At 29.2% G+C, this 19,477-nt stretch overlaps 2 protein-coding genes across 2 annotated transcripts; both read right to left on the bottom strand.

The window, feature by feature from the left end:
- Window positions 1-585: 585 nt before the first annotated feature.
- Window positions 586-7,696, bottom strand: LOC126662204 (wax ester synthase/diacylglycerol acyltransferase 5-like). The gene is made up of 6 exons (XM_050356103.2): window positions 6,807-7,696; window positions 2,992-3,064; window positions 2,824-2,891; window positions 1,953-2,162; window positions 1,557-1,694; window positions 586-884 (listed from the first exon to the last, which is right to left on the bottom strand). The coding sequence occupies exons 1-6, from the start codon at window positions 7,578-7,580 to the stop codon at window positions 735-737; spliced, it is 1,413 nt and encodes a 470-aa protein (XP_050212060.1). The 5' UTR covers window positions 7,581-7,696; the 3' UTR covers window positions 586-734.
- Window positions 7,697-10,081: 2,385 nt separating this feature from the next.
- LOC126661103 (uncharacterized) lies at window positions 10,082-11,917 on the bottom strand. The gene is made up of 5 exons (XM_056103970.1): window positions 11,393-11,917; window positions 11,053-11,196; window positions 10,647-10,827; window positions 10,411-10,468; window positions 10,082-10,235 (listed from the first exon to the last, which is right to left on the bottom strand). Exons 1-5 carry the CDS (start codon window positions 11,738-11,740, stop codon window positions 10,082-10,084), a joined length of 885 nt encoding a protein of 294 aa, XP_055959945.1. The 5' UTR covers window positions 11,741-11,917.
- Between the last annotated feature and the right edge of the window lie 7,560 nt (window positions 11,918-19,477).

The following is a 19,477-nucleotide window of genomic DNA, read 5'->3' as shown; positions in this document are numbered from 1 at the left end:
TTGTCGTTTATAATTGAATAAAATGACCAAGTGTGAGTTAATTGATTCGATTTATAAATTCAAAAATAGTTAGTGACCCTCTATTCGTTTTTATGTTCTTTAACAACTTATTTACTTCCTATGTCACGCAATGATAGGCCGATTAGGCAATATATGAATTTAAAAATATTAAATTAATTTGTCTAATTCTATGCTTTTATAATTTTACATATATATAACATATTAATAACGACTTTATATTGATATATATTTAATATTAAATAAGTTTACAAAGTTCTATCTATTTTCAAATTGATTAAAAAAATCTATGATAGAATATGAAACTATTAATTCATTAGGTGATAATTATATATGTTTATTAATTAGAAATTTGATCTTTAAATAAAGAAGATGACTTATAATTTAAAAGACCAAAAATAGTAAGATATATCAGTTATGAACGCAAGAGTATCATTTTATTAAAAATTAATTTTTAAAACTTTTAAATTTGAATGTAATAATTTTTTCCCAAATACTTAATTTTTATTATTATTTTTGTCAAAATAAAAATCATATTTTTTAAAAATATGTGTTTATTAAGAAATATTATGATGACCAACAAAACATTTTTTTTTTCCATTTCTTTTGTGAAGTATTTCTTGTACAATAAACTTGGCTTTACAATTTCATAATCTATGAGCCTTAATCGAACAATGTACAACAAGTTCTACTGTATAATTACAATTATAACTCTTTTATATGGTTTCTTGAGCTGCATTTTTCATCTCAACTAATGATTCTTCAAAGCATTTTGCAAGAAATTCTGGGTCATGAATTAAATCTTTGGCCACCAAAATTTGCATATCAGCTTTTCCTGCATAACTCACCATGTGCATTGTCAATGCCTGCATCACCGATCACCACATAAACATCAACAAAAAGATGGACGGAAATAGAAATGCTGAAGCGAAAAACAACAAAAACAAAAGTTTTTACACATGAATACATTATTAATATATAAAGTTCAAGAGTTTCGGAAACATTTTTAAAAACAAAATCCCATGTATCACAGAAACGAAAATGAGAACACTGAAACTAATAAATATGGCGAAACGACAATGTTTGAAAAGTTTCGGAATTTTCGAAATGTTTTCTTTAATGAAACGTCGAAACGTAGCACTCCACAAGTTTCATGCAATGTAGATGGAAACAAAATGGCAAAACATAGATACGACGAGTTTATGTGCAATCGGATACAAAACAGTGAAACGTAAGATTTGACAAGTTTATATGCAGCATGATAGAAACAAAACGCCGAAACATAAGATTCGATAAGTTTATATGATATATAACAAAAACAGAACGCCGAAACGTAAGACTCGACAAGTTTGTGTGCAACATAGACGAAAAGAAAACACCAAAATATAGCATTTGACTAGTTTATGTGCAGCATAGATGGAAGTAAAATACCAAAACATAAGATTCGACAAGTTTCTGCGAAAAACAACATAAATAAAACGCCTAAACGATGGGTGAATCGAAACCTTATGGAAGTGAATTTGAGATTAGGGACTTACATGAGGTAAGCTAGTTGTGTTAACCCTTATATATGTTATAGGATTGCCTGCTATTGTGATCTCCTCTTTTGGTCCAATCACATTCGATATTGTAAAGGTAGTGTTACAAACAATCCTGTAGTTAAGCATGCAAGCAAACTGCAATGCCAAATAATTAATCAGACGATCAGGTAAAATAATGTATCATTAGTGTGCGCTTTTAATTTAGAATTAATTGCAAAATAAATCATGACGGTAGCGTGTTTGATAATTTTTCAATATGATATTGTTCCTTCGTTCATATTAACATTTTTTATCGAAAAAATTTTCGTAGTCAAATCTGAAAGCTTGCTATAAAATTGCAAAAAATGAAAAAAAATCATGATTTATTTTAGTTTAAGAAATGATGATTTTCACCTTTGGTCCCAACCAATGCATAATGAGATCCCCAATTAGATATGAAAAATGAGCCTCTAATGAATTCTTCTTCCTGTTTGTCATTGGCTGAGCTCTCTTCACATACTCTAATGGTTCAAGACCTTTATAATAGTATGAAGGCAGAAGAAACATACCAAATTTGTTTCCCCATTTTGACCCTGAATTGCCTTTTGTTTTCCCTGTCAGATCCTGAACAGAACAAGGGTAGCATAAGTTAGGTTCAATCAAGTCGAGTTGAGTCAAAATATCGTCGAGTTCGAGTTCTTACTCGACTCTAAAATGTGGTCGAACTTATAACTCTAAACTTGAAAACTAACTTGAAGCAATCCACATTTATTTTAGAAGATCGAGTTCGAGCACGGTGAAATAATTGAAAATAGAGATTGATTAGGCCTCACTTCAAATATTTAAAATTTTAATTTTAATATAAAAAAAAGTGTATTATTGTAAATATGTATAATTATAATGGATAAAAAAAACAAACTCAAGTTTGATTATGCTCGTGAGCTTGTCGAGTACTTGATATTGGAATTCAATTTGGTAATTCATTCAAACTCAACTCGATTAATATCTAGTCGATTTCGAACATTTTTCAAGTCAATGCCCATTTCCGAGTAATTCACAACTCGGTTATACCCCCGAGTGTTTATCTCATGCAACCGTTGCGTCACGTCATTTTTACAATAAGTCAATAAGCATTTGCAATAAAGAATCTTTTAACTATTATTTATTTTTTTATCATTCAATTTTCCACATGACTAACGCACTATTGGTTTGTTACAGAAATGACATGTCGCAACGGTTGTGTTGTGGTATTTATGCTAGTAAGTAGTAACCATATATAACTGACCTGCAATTCAGGTTGCTGTCGTAGATTAACCATGGCTAGTCCTGTCAGTTGCTGACCCTCTCGCAGAGCTTAAACAAAGAGGTTTAAGTAAATGTTAATTAATTAGTAGATGTTTTAATTAGTGAAATTCAAAGATTAAAAAATGTGATTATAGATAAGAGTTTTTACAATTTGGCGATCGATGATTTAAGTACTTTGATAATCCAGCTGATATTACTCCGAAAAGAACATCATTAATAGTCTGCAATTTTGAACAATTAAACCATCAATATCATTTCATCAATTACTTCATACCAAGAAATTAGGATCATATCATTAAATAACAAGAAATATACTAGAATTTTGGTTAAATAGAACTAAAATATTAGCAAAATGTCATTATGTTTATAAAATTTAAAAAGTGGTCTTGTATTAATATGGGAGACCTTCCGGCAGTTCGGTTAAGACCGAACCGAATTATCTTACCGAGTTATTTTATCTCTTTAATTGAACAGGCAAATTAACTAAAACCGAATTTACTGAAGTATCAAATTTTTAAAAAGCAAAACCGAAACCTCCAGATAAGTCGGTTAATTTGATTAAACCGATAAAAAAAATTTTGATTAATTCAGTAATTAACGTAACGGAATCAAAATATTTATAAATCAAACTGATCGAATCAACTAAAAATCTAGTTGCCAATTGGGGTTGGTATTCGAACCGGCACATCAAACAAAATAGTACTCCAATTTGGAGTAGTATTTGATTTTACTAGGACTCTAGGTGGCTGCCACGTCACAAAATTTAAATGAAAATAGACCTCATTTCAATTGGATTATAATTGACCACATATGCAATTCTGTGTAGGACATTGGTCAGGTGTTTGCAGGTTAGGCACATATTGACATTGTTGTCAAAATTAGAAAGTTTGGGAAAAGAAAAAATATAGATTATTTTCTTTTTTTTCATCAAAGCTATGCAACAGCCTCACGCAATTTAATTTTATACTTGTAAGAAACAGCAACTAGCTAGCACACTTGATGAATGTAAGGTTCTGTTTCATTTTTACGTGCATTACTACAATATCTAACTATAGATATGACAAGCAAATCAAACATCACCACAAATTTCTATTTTATTAAATTTAATTTCAAAATTGCAAGCTTACATTTCAGGAAGTATAAAAATAAAGGGTCAATCCGGTTCTTAAACTTTTAATCAAACACTGATCAATTAAGGACAATACTCATTAAATTTTAAGAACAATACTCTCTATATTTAAGCTATCTTGGTTCCTAAACTTGTTAATATTGTACATTTTATTCTTAATCCAAAGCATAGAGTATTATTATTAATTTTTCAAACTAGCTAAAAATAAATTATTTAACCATGACTCGAAAATTGAAGGACCGGACTGACCCTTGCTCGAAAATGTAATATAACTATTCATATGGATTTAGCCATATTTAATCACTAGCTATAGGACCCTATATTTGTAGTACAGTCGACCCTCTAATAATTAATATGCACGGTGATTAATTTTTTATTAATCACTAGAATTATTATTTTATTGAGTATTTTATAAGACGTGATATTAAAATTAGTTTCTTAAAATTTAACTAATTATTAGAATTATTAATTTATTGAGTATTAATTATTAGAGGGTCTACTGTAATACTCTTTTTCTCACATAAAATCTGGTGTGGCTTTGATTTTCTTTTTTCCTTTTAACTTTTTGTATTGATGACTCATTGACATTGGGTCAGGATTCTTTAATAACTCTACCTACTGGAATAATTAATGCAACTCTTCTACAGATTTCTTTCAAACTTTTTGATGTTGCATTGCATGTATATTCAGGCTCCAGTCGTAGTAAAAAAAAGTTCCAAATTTACATATACTTTCTCTCGTTCCAATAAAAATTATCAACTTAATTTTTCTATTATATCGCATACTTTTTATCTATTTTTAAATAAATAATAATTTTTAAAATCAATTTTTTCTATTATTTTTATTTAAAATTCACTAATAAATAGATGTACTTATAAAATTATGAAAAAAATAAAAATTGCTTATATTATATAAGAGTATAGTAAGAAAACCATAAAAAGGGACTGTTTTTGTTTAAACCGAACCAAACTAAATTTTCATCTTCTGCAACACCGAACTTAACTAAAATCGATTCAATTCAATTATTTGATCCAATTTATATTAAAACTTAACTGAATTTTTGTACATCCAAAACCGAACAAAATACAATTCTTTTTAAAATAGCAAATCAAATCGAATTTCTCAGTTCAATCCGATTTTTTAGTTTTGGTATATTTTTGCACTCTACTCTTTAGTGGAGAATTCATGGTAAAGCTGTAATAAATGGTAGATTCATGTGTTCAGATTTTAATGAAAATATTGCAACTTTATCATTATTTTGAGAGATTCTTAGGTAGACTATGTCTACCACGTCATCCGTAGACTAACCTATCATATTATGACACGTCATTAAAATAGTGGCACTATCGTAATTTTGTTTATTACTTATTTACACTTTTAGATAGTAATATTACGATGCTGCCATTATTTTAATGACGTGTCATAATGTGATAGGTTTAGTCTACAGATGACGTGGTGGACTGAATCTATCTAAAAATTTCTCCATTATTTTATAAGGTGTAATAATATAATGGCTTAATACATCATTTGACCCCTAAACTATACACTTTTATTCTCTGAGACTCTTAAACTAATTTGATATTCTATTGGACCTGTTAACTTTATTTTTTGTTCTATTTAACCCGTCAACTGCAATTTTTTTGCCGATCTGACCTTTTTCCTCCAACGTGGCAAAAGCGCGTGTTTTCAAACGCTTTGAAGCGCGTGAAGGATAATTAAAAAACATAAATTGTTCTATTGAACACACGAACTACACTATTTTGTTCTATTTGACCCCTGAATTTATTTTATTTTCCTATTACACCTTCAAACTTTTAATTTTTCCCCATTTAACTTTCTCCAAAATACAATTATTTAATTTTTATCCATTTAATCTTCTAGAAAAATAAAATAATATTAAAATTTAGTCAAATAATTACATAATATAACTTCTTGTACATGTAAATATTTGTTTACATTTTAATAATGATAAATGAAGTTTGTATGTTTTTAACGATATTATAAAATATATAAATTTACTATACTGTGATAATATTAAAAAAAGACTAAATTTTTTAAAAAGTTATAATTTTTAGTGTGTTTCATAAATTTCCAATTTTAAAAATTTCAATACATCAACTTTTAATTTTTTGCAATTTCAAACTTTTAAATCAATTCTGAATTTTTAAAATTTGTGTTAAAATTGGAAAACACGCTAAATTTCATGATTTTTAAAGCCTTAGATGATTTTTTCAAATAATATGTAAAGTACATCACTTTTTATTTTAAATTAAAAAAAATATTTTATCCACGTCAGAAAAGTCTTACCCTTTTATTCCCTATAACCTCTAAACTATTTTAGTGTTACATTGGACCTCTTAACTATTTTTTTTATTCTATTTAACCCCATGTCAGAAAAGCCATGTCAGCAATTTTATCCACGTCATCGCGCGTGGTATGCACATTCCGTATGAGGGGTTAAATAGAACAAAAAAAAGAGTTAAGAGGTTCAAAAGAATACGAAATTAGTTTAGAGGTCGCGGAGAATAAAATGGTATAGTTTAGGGGTCAAATGATGTATTAAGCCTAATATAATTGATACGGATGACATAAAAGATTCTGTCTATTTAAAAATTTCTCAATTTAGTGTTTATATAAATTTTAGATTTGGATAAAGATCACCGAAATTAAGTGCACATAAAGATGAAGAATAGCGTGAATGAACATGCCAGGATATGCTCACAATTTGCGGATCATATCCACATAAAATCATCATTTTGTGGTTAAACATAGATTAATTTGCCTAATAAGCTCACTAATCATGTAAATAAAGGAAATATAATAAATTAACTTACCGCATTAGCAACAGCATTTTTGACCGCTTTCATATCCTCGACCAAGAACTTAGCAGTAACCACCGTCCTCGGCCATTGCTCCACCCCATCACCGCCGGAGATCACCGTTTTCCGGTCACAAACCCATAAACACCGCAAAACAAACTCCAAACAAAAAACTACACTAAAAAAAACCGCCTTCAACACCTCCATGATGAAATTACTTCTCCATAATACATTTCCCAACCCCTTCCCTCCTCCTCTCCGGCGACCACCGCCACCCGCCACCAGAGTCGGCTTCGCCTCTGGATCCTCCTCCGTTCTACAGCTAGCCATCAACAGAGACATCAACGATATTCCATCTCCAAGAGCATGATGAATTCGGAAAATAGAACATTTTTTTTCAACCATAACGTGAAGCTCCCATAACGGCTTATCGGAGCTAAGCGGCGAACTTACTGATAAATCAGCTATATAATCGTTAACTATTTTCTCGACGTCTTCGTGCTCGTTTTCCGATGAGTTGACCTTGTCGTCGACGACTATAATATGTTTGTCCATGTCCACCTCCGTTCTTCGCCAGTATTCAAATCCATTCTTGTCGTGAACGAGAAGACTGCAAAATCTTGGTTGTTTTAGCAATTCAGAGTTCTTGATCGTTGTTTTTACGGCTTCCACGTCCATTTTGTTTTTGACGCCGAGCACACAGTGGATGATTGTGTTCATCCGTGGCTCAAGAAATAGCCTTCCCGACGGAGTTAGTGGCTCGTCGGGGATATATTCCGGCGGAGCCATTGAAATGGTTTAGGGTTCAATTTTGTAAGAGATGGGAATAAAAATCTTAGAACAAGAACTAATGTAGTAATAGTATTTTGTTTTGTTGAAGCAAAAATGTCAAAATGTCAAATTGTCAAAGTCTAATTAGATTACTATTTTATATACAAATTTATTTCCTTTTTTTGAGCAATTTGGAACCGTCAAAGAATGTGTGAGAGTTCATTTGTTTTTTCAACCTTAGCTTTAACTACATTTTATAGGCAAAAACCAGCTTGAGGTCCCTAATTTTTTTTTATTTGTTTCTCTGATAATTTTTTAACTTTTTATATTTATTAAGTTCCTATACTTCACGGATTTCATTTAAAGTCGTTGTCCATGTGTTTAGCCATAGACTACAATTTACAATTACCAAGTGGGAAAATAATAAAGTAGATTTGAGTTAATGGATTATGTTTTTTATTAAAAAAGTTCCCGTATTTTTTATTTTTTGTTTGCCTGATTCTTGTATTTTTTAAATTTATCTTTATCTGTCATTTACAAAGTTTGGCCTCATGCGCATTTCACTATAGTGCACACTCCTTTTCCATCCAAAACAAAACTTAAAAGTTTAATATAAATTAAATTTAAAAACTAGATAAAAATATAATTTTTAAAAAAACAGTAAATAAAAGATGAAAGTACAAAAACTTCAAGATAGATTTGGATAATTTTATGGCTACGAGAGAATTTATTAAAACTGATGTATATTCAGAATTGAATTATAAATAGCTATGATTTATTTAAAAAATAGTCCACAGAAAAATGATTATTATGTTTTTGGTTGAAAAAAATATTAAAAACAAATATTAAAATGGGATATTAATTTTAAAATAAAAGACAAGAGTATATAATGATTTAATTTTCAAATAAAAAACTAATGAAAACGGCAAAACCTATAATGCTTGCCAAGAAGAAAAACAAATGAAGGAGACGAAGTCCACATGGCTAGCATAGCCTGCTTACAAATTTCAACAGTTATGCTGATTTTACTCCACTTCTCAATGCTTCACATGTAACCCACACACTTATTTTTTATTCATGCCACACAAAACATGTGACTGCACTATTTTTCTAACCCGGTATATGCAGGTAGCCGAGGTAGCACGGAAACAGATACTGCGAAGGTTTTATTTTAATTTTTTTTTATGTTAAAATTAAAATTTTATGTCCGAAACGTCAAGTGTCCGAAACATTTTTAATACAGAAAACATTAATTAAGTAAAGTTTCCATGCTACCTAGCAGGTAGCTAGAGCTGATAATTAAATTAAATTAAAAAAAATGAGACGCAATGAAAAAATTACTATAAATCTGCATAAAATAATGCGTAATATTAGGATAAAAGTAAAAAAGTAAGGCTTTTAACTGTAAAAAGACATAGCTCATTGGTATACAGAGCTGGTAATTAAATAAATGTAACTTAAATTTATAAAAATTTAAATCATAATCGAGTTGTCTTGTTAAAAAATTAATTCAATTCTTCTAACTCGTAAGTGATATGTTTAAATCACCTACTTAAATATATTAATGAATTTTAACACATATGAATATTATTTTTACGTGATCAATTTATTTATTTATATAAAATATAAAATTCATTATAAAATCATTTGAATGTTTAAATATGATTATTGAATTATTTTCATTTTTTATTTTTAATTTCTATTCTTTTTTTTTATATTACATTTAACACATTCTTATAGTTCGTATCTATCTAATTATAACAACTCTATGTGGAAGAAAAGATAAAAAATTTAAATAGATAATCTTAATAGAATAATAAAATTTAAGAGCAAATTTTCAATACACTTCTTAAAAATGTCAAATTCTATAATTTAAAGAATTTGATAACAAATTAAAGGAATAGTGAATTCTTTATAATTCAAATTTAGAATAGAGTATGAATTTCGCTCTACGCATATAAACAACCAAAATCACTCCTTATTTTTATTTTATCAGCAAAACTTTAAAATTTTAAAATAATTTTAATTACTTTTTCTCTTAAAAATATTACATTACCCTCTTCAACCTTAAAAATGTTGATTGATAATATCATTTTATATTTATAAAAATCATACAAAATAAAGAATTATAAATTGGAAAATCTATTTAAATAAAATTAAAAATTCAAGTGCAGAGACATGAGAATGGATAGGTATCTAAATTAAGATTTGCTAATTAGTAGGGCAGCAGCCCAAAAATGCTTCAAAAGTAGGTAATCAAAGAGGTATCAAAATTTTGTTGGAGACATTAAACCTTCAGCAATGAAGTTATATGCACTCTTTAAGGTCAATCATAAGCTATTCTCACACCTTCAGCAAAAATTCATGTCGATGTACGAAACTGTTTCAAACAATTACAATGCGGGTCAAAGATCCAAAATTCATAAAAATGATAGAAATAACAAGTTAGCTGCATAAAGTTCTAACTTCCGAAAAAATATATGCGTATCGACAGTTCATCCTATTAACATACATCGAAGTTAAAAATCTAGAATATCCGGACAGAGACCAGAAATTGTGAAGCCACGACGAGTTATCCTACATCCCTGAATCCAAGAGCACATGTAAACATTCTTGGAGATCTCCACACAAGGATCTTCTAGCGTCTTCAAGATTCCAATAAAGCTCGGGCAGCTACACGAAAATGAATACTATTATTAGTATAAGATCAACCATAGCGTTTATATCATTTATAATTAATTTCAAGAATCTAAGTTTGAGCATTATTTAAATAAAACGCAAGCTAACAGAGATAAATAAAATAACATATAGCTAAGAATGCAAACAATAGAATAAAATTGCTTGTTGCCCAAGTTTAAAAGTAAGAAAGTAACTCCATAAGGTTCTTATCAAATGCTGCAGAATACCTGCGCGATGGCCAAAATGACATTAAGTTATCAAGTTTCAACGTAAAACAAACAACGAAAAATTAACACATTGAACTTCAACAAACACAATTCGATGAATAAAAATTACTTTAACTTGCTTATGTTGAGATAGGAAACAAAACCATTTAACATTAAAACGAAATAAGAAGATCAGTACCTGCACTTTCAAGCCTAAACAGCTCAACCTCAGTCTTAGCATTGACTATAGAGCGAAAAACCCTTGTTTGGTAAGTGTCGGCTTCACCGCAAGTCATGTTTCTGGCCAAAAAAGTAGCATAATACATAGAATTTGCAGCTCTGTTTGACTTAGTCACTTCCACAAGCTCCAAATTTGCATCCTGAATGATTCATGTGGAAGAAACAAAACAATTTGTTAAAACAAAATCATGCAATTATACGAATTAGAAACGAAAATAACACTTGTAATTACACGTGTTCCAGGGGTAATATGTTACGAACCGAAGGTGATCAAGGACTAATATAAATTTGTATTGATTATTCGTGGAATGATTATAAGCAAATCCTATTAGAAAAACAGAAAAACTATAACTGTAAATTCGAACCTTCTTTCTATTCTGTTGCCTAATTGCATACAGAACAGCCTTCCTGCAGTCCTTGGCGTAGAAATCTTTTGGATCATCAAGATCGACCTTTTGCATCTGGCCAATGAAGAACTTACTTCTTAGAGGCTCTCCCATCTCAAAACCCTGAAAAAATACACACAATGAATAATTAGGAACCGGAATTTCTAACCTAAACAAAGTGTTTAGGTACCATAATCACACATAAATCTATTGGCATGTTAGTATAACTATTCATTATAAAAGATTAAGATTATGTTTGGTTCATGAAATAGGTTCAGCTATTCCATGAGCCGAACAAAGTTTGAGGGTTATTGCTTACCTCAGATTCATCTAGGGTTTTCTTATAAATCTCCAAGTCAATTTGTTGTTGTTCACTGCCTTCATAATCACCATAATCTGGGAGCTCATCGACAGTACCATTGTAATCCTCGTCCTCGTCCTCCTCGTTCCCGTCTTCTTCTTCGTCATCCTCGTCCCCATTCTCGTCTTCTTCTTCGTCACCCTCTTCGTCTTCTTCGTCATAGTCTTCTTCTTCGTCCTCAGCCTCAGCCTTTCGCTTGTGCAAAAGTGATTCGTCTTGCACATGATCTTCATCACCAGCATGAACGTTTGCCTTCATTAAAACTGATTCAGAGACCGCCAAGTCGATATCGCATAGAGTAGCCATGATCGACAGAAGCTTCAATAGCTTGAAACCCAAGAAAAATAAACTTCTAATTGCAGAAGATAATATTGTTCCTGGGATAATTCTAGAGTTGCTCTATTTCTTTTTATAAGGGAAAATAGTGCATGGAATTCGTATCCAAGCAGGAATTGGAAGTTGACTTTTACTAGAAAAAATTACTTCAACTTTTAAAACATAATAAAATAAACACATCTCTCAAACAAAAAAGTAAAATACATATTAAGAATAAACTGAACAAACACCAACCTTTAATAAAAATCTTTAGATGCTAAATTGAAATCTTACCTAATTTTAGGGTCAATTCTGAACCTTTAGTCAAGAATTTTTTTGTGAAGTGAAGAAGAGAACGAACTGGAGAAATTTATTAAAAATATCATTTTTTTCTCAAATCTTTCTTTTACCATGTATTTTAAATCTCTTAGAGCATCTCCATTGCATATGCTATATAGTATGCTATTTTTAGCACAAAATATGAAAAAATACTAAATATAGCACGAATTTTACATTTAATCTCCAATGCATAATGCTATATTAAATGCTAAACTATTAATTTAATATTAATTTATTTTATATATAAAAAACATAAATATTTATTTATAAGTTTAATTTTAATTTTGATATTTAAATCTCATTACTAATCACTAATTACATATTATAATATAAATATTCAATAAATAATTTTAATAGAGCATAATATTATTTTTAAATTTAAATATACATGATAAAAATATTATGAAATTTATTTATTTTATTTACTATGCTATTAGCTAATTATTTGAATTATTTTTTTAATAGTAATTATTTATTATTATTATAATTTATTAATTTAAATATAAAAAATTATGTATTATGGTAAATAAAATTGCTATAAATGGTATTTTTATAGTTAATTTAAGTGGATAAAAATTTAGCATATGCTAAATAAGGTGCCAAATTTAGCATGAGTTTTAGCATATGCTAAATTTAGCACGTCATATAGCATAGCAATGGAGAAGCACATTTCATTTTAAATGCTAAATTTAGCATTGTGATGTTGATTTAGCATAGGAGTGGAGATGCTCTTACATTTGTACCATATTTTGTCCTTTTTATTTACTTTTTTACCAAATTCTATTTTTTACTGTGTTCACTGCACCTTCTCTTTTCCCAGCCACTGCTTGCTTTTGTCAAATTAATTAACTAAATTTTTATCCATCTTTCTAGTTTATCCTCTTAAAATAACATAATTAAGATTCAAAAAATTGGGTAATTACAACAAACAAGTCAAAATTGGGTAATTAAAATTGTTGTTTTAGGTGAAGGTGTTACAGAAAAGTGATTTCAATGGTGATTTTAAAGGCTGACTCTGTTGGTTTTTTTGTTGAAGGAGATGATAAAGGGCCATTTTTTTTATTTTTCATGATGTGTACATTGTGAAATCCTTTTACTTATTCTTTCAAATTAATGTAAAATCGAAGACTTGTGTCATCTTTTATCGCAATAGTCTATAGTCATTTGTAATTTGATATTTTATATCAATTGTTGTTTTCCTATAATGTGTCTTAGTTTATTTGTCATTAATATATGTTGTAATAACTCTATATAAATTTCTATATAAATTTGTAATTAATAAGTATTGAACAAAGGATCAATTCACCCCTCCACTTGGCACGAAATATCAAATAAGTCAATTTGGACGATTTTAGTACAATTTAACCCGCAACTTAGCAAAACCGGATCATTTTAACCCGCAACTTAGCAAAACCGGCTCAAATTCACCCTTCTGACAAAAAAAAGAGAGTGGATTACCTAATTAAAAAAATTAATTCTAATAAATTTTAATTTAATACTAATTAAACATAATTAAAATTCTAATTAAATCTATTTATACTAATTAAACACCTAAAACTAATCAACCGGAAACTGCCGCCGCCGTTGAAATCGCTCCACCGTCGACACTCCGTCCACCATCGAACAGTGGCCCGCTGTAATTAATTACTTTCAAGAATCTAAGAACATAAGTACCTGCAATTTCTTTTTCAAGCCTAAACAGCTCAACCTCAGTCTTAGCATTGACTATAGAGCGAAAAACCCTGCTTTGATAAGTGTTGGCTTCACCGCTAGTCTTATTTCTAGCCAAAAAAGTAGCATAATACATAGAATGTGCAACTCTGTTTGACTTAGTCACTTTCACAAACTCCAAATTTGCATCCTAAATGATTTATGTGGAAGAAACAAAACAATTTGTTAAAAAAATTCATGTCGTTATACGAATTATAAACGAAAATAAACACTTGTAATTACATAAAACTGTAAATTCTAACCTTCTACTTATTCTGTTGCTTAATTGCATACAAAACAACCTTCCTGCAGTCCTTGCCGTAGAAATCTTTTGGATCATCAAGATCGACCTTTCTCATCTGACCAATATAGAACTTCCCTCTTAGAGGCTCTCCCATCTCAAACCCCTGAATAAATACACACAATGAATAATTAAGAATTGGAATATCTAACCTAAACAGAGTATAAATATTCATTATAAGCAAAAGGAGAAGATTAAGGCTATGTTTGGTCATGAAATATGGAATAGATTCGGAAGAGAATAGTTATTCCGTATAAGGTATCTAATAGCTATTTCATTCCGTGTTATTTCATTCTATTAACCAAACATGCCTAACATTCTTTGATTTTTTTTTATAGTAGCTCCATAGAATAACAATTCCATAAATTACGAAATTGCTATTTTAGCATTGTACTATTTCATGAACCAAACATAGCCTAAGGATTATCGGTTACCTCAGATTCATCTAGGGTTTTCCTATAAATCTTCAAGTCAATTTGTTGTTGTTCGCTGCCTTCATAATCACCATAATCTGGGAGCTCATCGACAGTATCACTGTAATCCTCGTCATCCTCTTCGTCTTCGTCTTCTTCTTCCTCGTCCTCGTTCTCACATTCATATTCCTCTTCTTCTTCCTCGTCCTCAGTTTCAGACTCAGACTTTCGCTTGTGCAAAAGTGATTCGTTTTGCTTCCGCGAGGGGCAAATGGGAGTGGCGACGTCATGCACATGACCTTCATCATCAGCATGAATGTTTGCCTTCAATAAAACTGATTCAAAGGCCGCCAAGTCGATATTTCATAGAGTAGCCATGATCGATCGAAGCTTCAATAGCTAGAAACCCTAGAAAAATAAACTTCTATTTTTTTTTCTAATGGCAAAAGATAATATTGTTCCTTGGATAATTCTACAGTTGTTCTGTTTCTTTTTATCAGGGGAAAAGGGCATGGAATTCATATCCAGACAGGATTTGGTTTCCAAGTGGGATTTGGAATTCCACTCGAGAAAAATTTACTTCAATGTGAGATTTTTTTTTCCGTTCTACTTCTTTTCCTATCTTGAAAGATGACAAGTCAAGAATTTCAAACAAGGGGAGGGACTAAAAACCATCGTAAAGATAATATTTGACATGCCAATAGATTTCCAACCATTTTTTCTTACATCACTAGAACAATAGTGACTCACTTACACCGCCCCCAAACTATACTCCATACATGAAAAAATTTGAATACGCAAACATATTTACATAGATGCAAGAATTACCTGAGAGTGCGAGCTAGTAGAAGCCGATTTTTTTGCCTTTTTGCTCCGTTTTGGAACCACGCTGATTTTTCTACATTGAAGAAAAGAGACAATAAACTTACAAAAGAATGATCTTTAATGTTTTTGGTAGTAAACCAAAAACTGGGATGTCATATCTGGGAGTATTCAAAAAAAATTGATCAAGTTTTTCTATCTTCTGTAGAAGGAAAAGGGAGAAAATTGTTAGGTTTTCAAGCCAACCACAAAATAAGATCATTGTTCACTAATACAGCTACAAAAACATGAATTTCAAAACAATAATGCAAGCACTTATCATGTATTATCAATTAGTCTTAAAGAAGCACAAACAATAATTATTATCCCAGATCTTTAAGCAAAATGTGGGCTTAAAAATCATATCTCTGTCCAATTACGACCGGGACAACCGCCCCTCCCCGCTTGGAAGTGGCTCTGCCATTGTTCATAATCCAAAAGCATGTTTCTTCATCGGCTCAAATTTTAGTTCTCATTCCTTCGATCAATAAACATAAAGTTCTGCCTTATTTTTCTCTTTTCTATGGTTTATATTTCCTGAATCAATCTCATTGTAAAAGTATACAAATATAACAATAATATTTCGTCGTAAACAACTATAAAGTATACAACTTATGCAATAAAATAGAATAAAGATTTCAACTAAATTGTATTTGACTATCATTATTTAAGATTTAATATGTTTTGTTATAGTTACCCTCGAGAACAATAACGACTGCAATATTATAACAAATACCTAAAAAATAACAAACAAATCAATTCATGCATAATATTTATATTCATCTCAATTAAAAACCTAAAATTGATTTACATACTTGCTTTTTGGTATACGGTTGGGCTTGTGATGTACTTCCGCCAAATATATTCATAATTACATGCATTATGTTAATAAAAATAAATCAAATAAAAAAAATAAAGCAAATGACTCAGAGCCCCCTCACATATGTCGTAATATACACTTTCGTCATTCTTATTTGAAAATCAAACGATATTTCAAAGAGAATGGACGAAAGTCTAAATTGTTATATATGTGAAGGGGGGCGGGAGGAGGACATGCAAATTTGCGACAATAAATATCATTTATGGTATAATTTATACTAACTATATATATACAACTTATGCTCTAAAATAGAATAAAGATTTCAACTAAATTGAATCCGATAATTCAAATGAAAAAAAAAATATAACATAAACTACATTTAAATTTACATTGGCCTTTAGACTCTCAAAATTCTTATAGTTTTGTAGAATACCTATAATAGGTCCTTTTTTAATTAGGACATAAACTTCATTTTTGTTGATTCCTCCTATCTTTTACTCCCAGTCTTTCACAATATGAAAAGACGGTTTTGTATTTATACACTAAACTTAACATATTTTTTACATTTAAAATCATAAAATTAAGGTGTAAATAAAAGCCGCGATGTATAGGTGACCAAAATTTTAAAATTCAAAAATATAAAAAATATATTGAACTTGTTTAAAATAAATTTAGTTTAAATTACTACCTCTTTGTGATTATTGATAAGATATCAAAGTATCTCTAAACTTTTTGGATATCAATTTCATGCCCTATTAACTATTCATTCATCTCCTTAAATTTCATCAAACCTAAATCAAGTCTTTTCACAGAGAACAAGTTCACTAAAACTTGGCTCGAGAATTTAGCTATTGTTTAGGATCTAAAATATTTTTGTTATAAACCTCCTCGAAAATAACAACGACCGCAATTGCCCATTAAGTACCTATAAAATAACAAACAAATCAATTCATACATAATATTTATATTCACCCATCTACTTGAATTTCATCAAAACTAAATCAAGCCTCTTCGCAAAGAATGAATTCACTAAAATTTAGTTCAAGAATTTAGCCATTGTTTAAGATCTAATATGTTTTTTATGTTTACCATCGAGAACAATAACAACTGCAACCAACAAATATTTACAAAATAACAAACAAATCAATTAATGCAGAATATTTATATCCATCTCAAATAAAAATCTAAAATTAATATACATACTTGTTTTTTGTTATATGGTTGGGCTTCTGATGTATTTCCTCCAAGTATATTCATAATCACATGCATTATATTAATAAAAATAAATCAAATCAAAAAAAGTAAAGCAAATTACTCAAATTTTCCTCACATATATCATAATTTATACTTTCGTCCTTCTTATTTGAAAATCAAACGATAGGTTCAAATAGAAGGAACAAAAGTTTAAATTATCACATATGTGAAGGGGGCGGGAGGAGGACATGCAAATTTGCGACAATATATATCATTTACGGTATAATTTATACTACTTATATAGCATACAACTTATGCTCTAAAATAGAATAAAGAATTCAACTAAATTGAATTCGACAATTCAAATGGACAAAAAAATATAACTTAAACTACATTTAAATTCACCTCGGCCTTTAGACTCCCAAAATTCTTATAGTATTGTAGAATACATATAATAGGTCCATTTTTAATTAGGGCATAAACTGCATTTTTGTTGATTCCTCATATCTTTTCCTCCCAGTCTTTCACAATTTGAAAAGATGGTTTTGTATTTATATACTAAACTTAACATATTTTTTACATCTAAAATCATAAAATTAAGGTGTAAATGAAATTCACGATGTATAAGTGAACAAAATTTTAAAATTCAAAAACATAAAAAATGTATTAAACCTATTTAAAAGAAATTTAGTTTAAATTAATGCCTCTTTGTGATTATTGATAAAATATCCAAGTATCTCTAAGCTTTTTGGATATCAATCTCATGCTCTATTAACCATTAATTCATATGTTTGAATTTCATCAAACCTAAATTAAGCCCTTTCATATAGAATGAAATGATTAAAACTTGACTCGAGAATTTAGGCATTTTTCAGGATTTAAAATAGTTTTATTATAATTCTCTTCGAGAACAACAATAACTACAGTTTTCTAACAAATACCTATAAAATAATAAACAAAACAATTTATATATAATATTTAGGCTTAATGTCTTAAAAAACCCCGACCTTTTAGCCCCTTTTCAATCATACCCTGACGTTGAAAATTTGTCAATTTTACCCTATTTTGCATTTTTGTGTTTTAATTGTACCCTGAAAAATTAAATTAACGTCTTTTGCGTTTGGAAATTTGTTTAAAACATTCTCCATGTCTCGCATACATTAATTGTATATTTTTAAAATTTATTTAAATTTAGTTAAATTAATTAAGAATTTAAATTAGTGTTAATTTGATTATGGTTTTTAGTTAGTTTTTAAAAATAAAGGACTTATTTGTACTTTTTTGAAGAAAAAAGAATTTAATTTCATGTTTATACTTAATTAATTGAATGATTTCATCATTTAAGTAAAAAAATTAACAAAAATTAAAATATTGGGGTACAATTGAAAACGGAAAATTCAAAAGTGGGTAAAATTGACAAATTTTCAACGTCGGGGTGGAATTGAAAAAAAGTTTAAAGGTGAGGGGTTTTTGAGTGATTAGGCCTAATATTTATATTCATTTATCTGCTTGAATGTCATCAAACCTAAATCAAACCTCTTCGCAAATAATAAGTTCACTAAAATTTGTTTAGCCCTTATTTAGGATCTAATAATGTTTTTGTTATAATTCCCCTCGAGAACAATAACGACTGCAATTGTCCAATAAATACCTATAAAATAACAAACAAATCAATTCATGCATAATATTTATATGGTTTAAACGCATCAAAAACCACAAACTTTCGCATGTTTTTGATATTTAACATGAACTTTTAATTTTTGCATATTTAACATAAACTTTCCAATTTTGCAATTATATATCACGCTTGCGTTTTTTTCATTCAAAACGGGTATCATTTTATATCCAAAATGGTGCATGGTGTTGGTGTCAATATTGTAAAATTTTGAAAGTTCATTTATGTGTATTCCGAAATTAAAAGTTCATGTTAAATACAAAAAACACGCGAAAATTGGTGTTTTTTAAATGCATTTAAGCCTATTTATATTCATGTCAAATTAAAATCTAAAGTTAATATACATATTTGCTTTTTGGTATACGGTTGGACTTGTATGTATTTTCGCCAATTATATTTATTATTACATGCATTC

The sequence above is a fragment of the Mercurialis annua genome, linkage group LG8, assembly GCF_937616625.2.
Source record: "Mercurialis annua linkage group LG8, ddMerAnnu1.2, whole genome shotgun sequence".
Taxonomy (NCBI): Eukaryota; Viridiplantae; Streptophyta; class Magnoliopsida; order Malpighiales; family Euphorbiaceae; genus Mercurialis; species Mercurialis annua.
Note: the sequence above shows the minus strand (reverse complement) of the source record. Positions and strands in the feature narration are given on the sequence as shown.

Bases quoted from the DNA above. Each gene is read 5' to 3' on its own strand.
- LOC126662204 (XM_050356103.2), bottom strand. From the start codon at position 7,580: ATGGCTCCGCCGGAATATATCCCCGACGAGCCACTAACTCCGTCGGGA. The intron at 3,065-6,806 runs GTAAGTTAATTT...TCAAAATTGCAG, and splicing joins AAAATGCTGTTGCTAATGCG to ACTATTAATGATGTTCTTTT. The intron at 2,163-2,823 runs GTCAGTTATATA...TGTTCTGTTCAG, and splicing joins GACAGCAACCTGAATTGCAG to GATCTGACAGGGAAAACAAA.
- LOC126661103 (XM_056103970.1), bottom strand. From the start codon at position 11,740: ATGGCTACTCTATGCGATATCGACTTGGCGGTCTCTGAATCAGTTTTA. The intron at 11,197-11,392 runs GTAAGCAATAAC...GTATTTTTTCAG, and splicing joins AAACCCTAGATGAATCTGAG to GGTTTTGAGATGGGAGAGCC. The intron at 10,236-10,410 runs GCAACAAGCAAT...ATTTTCGTGTAG, and splicing joins TTTCTTACTTTTAAACTTGG to CTGCCCGAGCTTTATTGGAA.